This window comes from Fundulus heteroclitus, chromosome 6 (genome assembly GCF_011125445.2).
Source record: "Fundulus heteroclitus isolate FHET01 chromosome 6, MU-UCD_Fhet_4.1, whole genome shotgun sequence".
NCBI classification, from domain to species: domain Eukaryota; kingdom Metazoa; phylum Chordata; class Actinopteri; order Cyprinodontiformes; family Fundulidae; genus Fundulus; species Fundulus heteroclitus.
This window is the reverse complement of record NC_046366.1, coordinates 21611190-21616568: the sequence shown is the minus strand read 5'-3', so window position 1 is coordinate 21616568 and position 5379 is coordinate 21611190. Positions and strand designations below refer to the sequence as shown.

Sequence of the window (5379 nt, the reverse complement as noted above, 5' to 3'; positions counted from 1 at the left end):
AATTAAAAAAAATGAATCGTACTAACCCTGACACTTGTGCAGAGGGAGAGCTGGTTTTGGGAGCAGTCTTCAGAATTGGATGAGGAGGTGGATGTGGGAGTCATGGAGACAGAGTTGTTAGTGCCTGTCACGGAAACAGTGATCACATTATTTAAAAAAACAGACAGCGGTTGGTTTATAGGGCAATGATGCAGAGAAAAACACACAGAAAAGAAAAGCTTACCCCGAAGATCCTTTGCTTTTACTCAAAGTTTAGGTTTTCTTTTTTCGAGTCTGGATTCCCTCTTTCTTCATGGCGAGCGGTCGAGGTACCTGCAGGGTGCAAGAAGGAGCACATTTAATACATTCATATTAAATATACATTATTTCAATTGCATTTAAGGGAATGTGTTAACATAAAGCTGAACTCACTCCGTGTAGTTTAGTGTACAGACCGCACGCGTTGCACACCGGTTCTCCTTCTGCGTTCCTGCGCCACAAGGTCGTCGTGCTGGTCTGACAGTTTGCGCAGGAGAGGCCGATCCGTCTGGAGGTCGACTGGAGGGGCACATAGGTGATAAATTATTTGAATTGAAAAAAAAAAAACCTCCATTGCAATAAAAACCGGTCTTAGCTGTGATGAAACAAGAAAACAAAATCACCACCCTCAATTAAAACGAACCTTCAGTCGTTCAGACCTCATTTCCTTACAAAAATACAGTTCCTATTGTGACCTCGCCTTTTAAGTGGACGTCTTTTAACAGCATGCTATGTTACAAGGGGCTCTGTACGTGACATCTAATTTCCCTGTGAAAACTGTGCGTAATGGAACTAGGAAGTATCAGTCTATATGAGATTAAACTGTCAAACACACATTAAAAATAAAAAAAATAAAATAATTGTTTTTAAATTTTAAATATGCGCCATAAAGTTGTTAATATGCCGTTCAGTGAATTGCGCGTCTACCTCTTTTAAAAGCACCTTTTTCCGACATTTAATTCCTTTTTGACAAAGAAACATGGCCACAGCCGTGAACCGACAACCGCTGTCGCGCTCATCATCCGCGATGACCTCCGGGATTTGTTCGCGGCAATTAGGCAGGAAATCGAGCGCTCAAGGCGACGTGCACCCCCCGTCCCCCCCGTCCCTCCGGCTCCTTACCGTCCTTTTCTGCGGTTTGATGAGTGGCCGGCTCAGCCCGTTCATTTTGCTGTAGAGGCCGCAGGCGTTGCAGAGAAAGTGGCCCGTACCGTCGCGCCTCCACAGCGGCGTGGAGATGGAGCCGCAGTTGACGCATTCCCGGCTCTCCGCCATGTCATCCAGGATGTCTGAAACTGAGCAGAAAGGCGACGGTCAAAATGAAACACGCATTTAAGATCATAATAATAATAATTGGTATAATTGTTGTTTTTTTCACCTTTAAAATAAGAAACATTCACAGTTTCTTAACATAGTTGAACAGTAATGTAATGTTTAAATAAATAAAAAAACATATATGTAAAATTAAATAAATGTGCATGCAATTGAGCTGATTGATATCAGATTTTTTATGTTAATAATAATAATAATAATAATTATAATAATAGTAATAATAATAATAATAATAATAATATAGTATTTATCAATACGAATTTAAAACTCCTATATGACATTTGTTGTGAACAGGTGCTGAATGAGTTGCGAGATTCGTTTTCTATTTTATTGCTTATTTATTAATTTAATTAATTTTATTCTCTCTTTTTTTTTGGAGGGCATAATTTTCTTACTGTGCATCTCATTTCTACCATCTACGGCATCATAAAAGTTCTGATCTTCCGTTCTTGGTGTGACCCAAAACGTCGTCAGCAGCCCCGATTTGGCCATCCTCTTTGACAGCTTTCTGACGCTGTCCCTCTCCACGACTGGCCAAAAATAGTGTGCGTCTTTACGCTTAACCCAAACTTGTATCTTTTCAGCGTTATTTCAACAATTTAAGAAAAAAAAATATTTTATTTCTACACTTTTGTTTTATATGTCATCACCTTCATCGTCTGTTGCGTTTTGCCTTACCTCCGTTTGGACCCCGAATCAAGGGCGCGCCCCTGCTTTGCAAAGTGTGCAGCATGGTGTTATCAAAAGGTCCCCCGGTCCAAGGCGAGGGCAGCTGAGGTGCCACATAAGGCGAGTACGGGTTCGGGTAGGTCCCGCTGAGAGGCCGGGAGAGGCCGTACTGGTCCCTGCTGCCCACGTTTAGCGTGTTCGCGTAGCTGCTGTCCCGGGGTGTCCCGTTATTCATGGGCGGGCTCGGGGGGTAGTGGAACCGGCTGGAGGCGTGCGGGCTCCCGGCGCTGTACGAGGACGGGCTCTCCGGGGTGGACTGCGACCACACCGAGTGGCTGGAGACGGCGTGGCCGGGCTGCGCGGAGCCGCCGGCCTGCAGGTAGGAGAGGCTGGATATCATCGGGTTCATCCGGGAGCTGGGCACGTAGACCGGGGAGTTGGGGCTGGAGTGCATGTAGCCACCGGACGAGGAATCGTATCCAGTCTGGCTCTGGGCTGCGGCGATGGCCAAAGTTTGGTACATGTCGGCGTGGTCCACCAGCAGGCTCGCCTTGTGCGCTCCGGCGGAGATGACGAGCTTGCTCCCCTGATCCAAGTCCGTAAACAGCGGGATGTCCTCGCCGGCGGTCGCGGCGTTGCCGTGGTGTCCGAAGTGGAGGTAGGAGTGCAGCGACCTGCCGTCCGGGCGCCGGTGGCCCAGCACGTCGAGCTCGCTCGGAGGCGTGGTCCCGTCCCTCCTGCTGCTGTCACCGGGCAGGTAGCTCTGCTCGGCCGGCGAGCCTGGGCTGCTGGAAACTTCTCGTTTGACCATGGACCAGCTGTTGTCACCCAGGTCCATCCAGGAGCACTTTCCATACACAATCAGAGTAATAATCTAAAAGCAACCGTAGGAGGGCAACGTACCCTGCAAAAAAATAGAAAAAAGAAACGAAAGTGTGAGGAAGTCACGAAGCAGACTTCAAATCATTGTCCATCCTTAAAAGTAATAGTAAAAAAAAAAAGGATCAGCCTGCCATGCTCTCATCAAGCGCCCGTAAAAGGTCCGTCCGTGTCAAATAGCTCCACTCCCACTCACACAAGTTTACTCTCGTCACAGATAGGAAACAAAACGCAATATGTCTTCACAGCAAAAGAGATAACCGTTTGATAAGACCCTAAAAAGAGATAAGGGCCGAGCGATAAAACAATACCCCCGAAATGATGAGTTCATTCCCGCTGCGCTCGCCAACTAGGTCGGACGTTTGAAGCCAAATCAGAAGACAGAAAAAGTGGGATAGCTATAATAAAAAATAAAAATAATAAAAGACGCTTGTACCTTCTACTTGTTTGCCATAAAGTCGCTGAAGTTTCCCCCAACTAACGCGCTGCTACTGCTGCTGTTGCTGCGGCCGCTTCTTCTCCTGGGACTAATGGGAAGCGTCGGTGCGCTCCGACTGGGTTTATGAGAGGAGGCGCTTTCCGCGGCCCCGGCCGCAGGGGGCGGACCAATCAGGGAGCGGCTTCGGAGAAGCTGGGAGCGCGATGGGGGTGCCAGCCTGAGCGCTCCTCCAATCAATCACACCGAGAACCGACTGAGAGGACGGAGGTGGGGGGGGGGGGGGGGGGGGGGGGAAACAGAAACCCGATCGCCGCATAAACTTTGATTTCGAGATGCAATCAGAGAGAGGTTGAAGCTGGAATCTGCACTTTTATTTACGGCCCAATAACTTGATCAATAACTTAAAAAAAACGATGTTTAATGCCTTTCCCATGTAAATTCTGGGAAATGTATCGATTATTCCTTAATTTAATTAAACAATTTCGTTTAAAATTTGTTTTTCTTTCTAACTTTTTAATAGATATTATACTTGCTGTGTGTCATTATATTAAGCCTTGTGTAATTTACTGTCGCAGTTTGAGAAATTCAAGGTTTTTTTTAAATAATCAAATTCCAGTCACTCCCCCTTTATTTGTATTTCGTCTCTACGGTCATCAATTGATCAATAACTCCTAATTGGTTTATTTCAGTGGGACGCTCTCGGCGAGGATTAAGCGGCTTTTCAGGACGCACAAACCTGTCAGCTGCTGCCGCTCTGTCGCTTTGAACCGCGATGATTCGCTCAGGCCGAATATACATGGTGATGATGATGAGTGAGGTTGTCAAAAAGGAAAAAAGGGAGAGAAAAAAAGATGAAAAAGGAAGAGGTGACGAGGTGTCAATTAAATCATGCTCTCCTCATTTACAGGTGTCTCCAGGTGCGCTTCGGGCTGCTTCTGACAACGTTTGCCTGAATGAGAGAGACAGCAGAGCGGATAGTAGTAAATGCTGATCCCGCCGCTAATAAATGCTTTACAAGCTGGAACTGCAGGGGGGGGAAAACTCTCATTATAAATAGTTATCATACACATTACTGCCACAGTACCTAGTAGACTAAAACAGGCCTGGTCCAAGGTTATCTGAGGCCCTGAACAGAAACACATTGTGGGGGGCCCACTTTGACTAAGCTGGTTATTTCTTTACTGGCATTTAATTCTTACTAGTGACAGTAAATCTTCTAAAGCTGGATTGATAGTTGGAAAATGAATGGCAACTTATCTTAAAATAAGTTTACACATAACCGCATGTCGCTGTTTGTGCTAATGAGCAACCCCAGAGAAAGGGTCGTTACTTTGTGGATTCGCTTGCGAACGGCTACGGTGCGTGCGAGATGTTTTCTGAGCTCCGAACGAGCTGCTTGAGCTGCAAAGGTTTTCCTTAGCATGTCACGCTATAAAGGTTTTCCTTAGCATGTGCACAAGTGGCTCGTGTCAATGTCACCGTGTGTATGTGTACACAAAGCTGGGCCAGCCTGAAGCATGAACGATGTGACTGCTCTGATCCCTCTGCTGTCCCGCGGTGCCCAAGAGGCATCAAATTCACGGAGGGCATAAAAAGGAAGACCGTCGTAGCCTCAAACATCGTCATAACACAGTCATCTAGGTGGTTCAGAACATGGGATTGTCTTGTTCAAATTTTTATTTGAATGTAATAAATGTTATTATCCTCAACCCAAAGTCAGAATAACTTTATGAGATCTATTATGGAGCTGCTTTTGAAATGAAATATTGAAATAAATAAATAAACAAATAAATAAATAGATAAAAGTGTCAAAAGTGACCCTGAAGTGACCAGGCAACTGTAAAAAAAAAAAAAAAGTTTAATCGAATAAACAAATCAACAATGAATAAATAAATACATAAAACAAACCATAACATCAGTGGCTTACCTGGAAGTGGGGCCTCCACATGAAAGTCTGCCTGGGGCCTCACAGAACCTTGCGCCGCCTCTGGATTTAGTGGCCATAAATTAGGAGCTGTACTATACTGTCACCTTAACGCCAT

General features: G+C 45.6%; 1 protein-coding gene across 1 annotated transcript; it reads right to left on the bottom strand.

The window, feature by feature from the left end:
- Nucleotides 1-231: 231 nt before the first annotated feature.
- LOC118563448 (GATA-binding factor 6-B-like) lies at nucleotides 232-3435 on the bottom strand. The gene is made up of 5 exons (XM_036138333.1): nucleotides 3335-3435; nucleotides 2029-2923; nucleotides 1141-1313; nucleotides 412-537; nucleotides 232-312 (listed from the first exon to the last, which is right to left on the bottom strand). The coding sequence occupies exons 2-5, from the start codon at nucleotides 2855-2857 to the stop codon at nucleotides 253-255; spliced, it is 1188 nt and encodes a 395-aa protein (XP_035994226.1). The 5' UTR covers nucleotides 2858-2923; nucleotides 3335-3435; the 3' UTR covers nucleotides 232-252.
- Between the last annotated feature and the right edge of the window lie 1944 nt (nucleotides 3436-5379).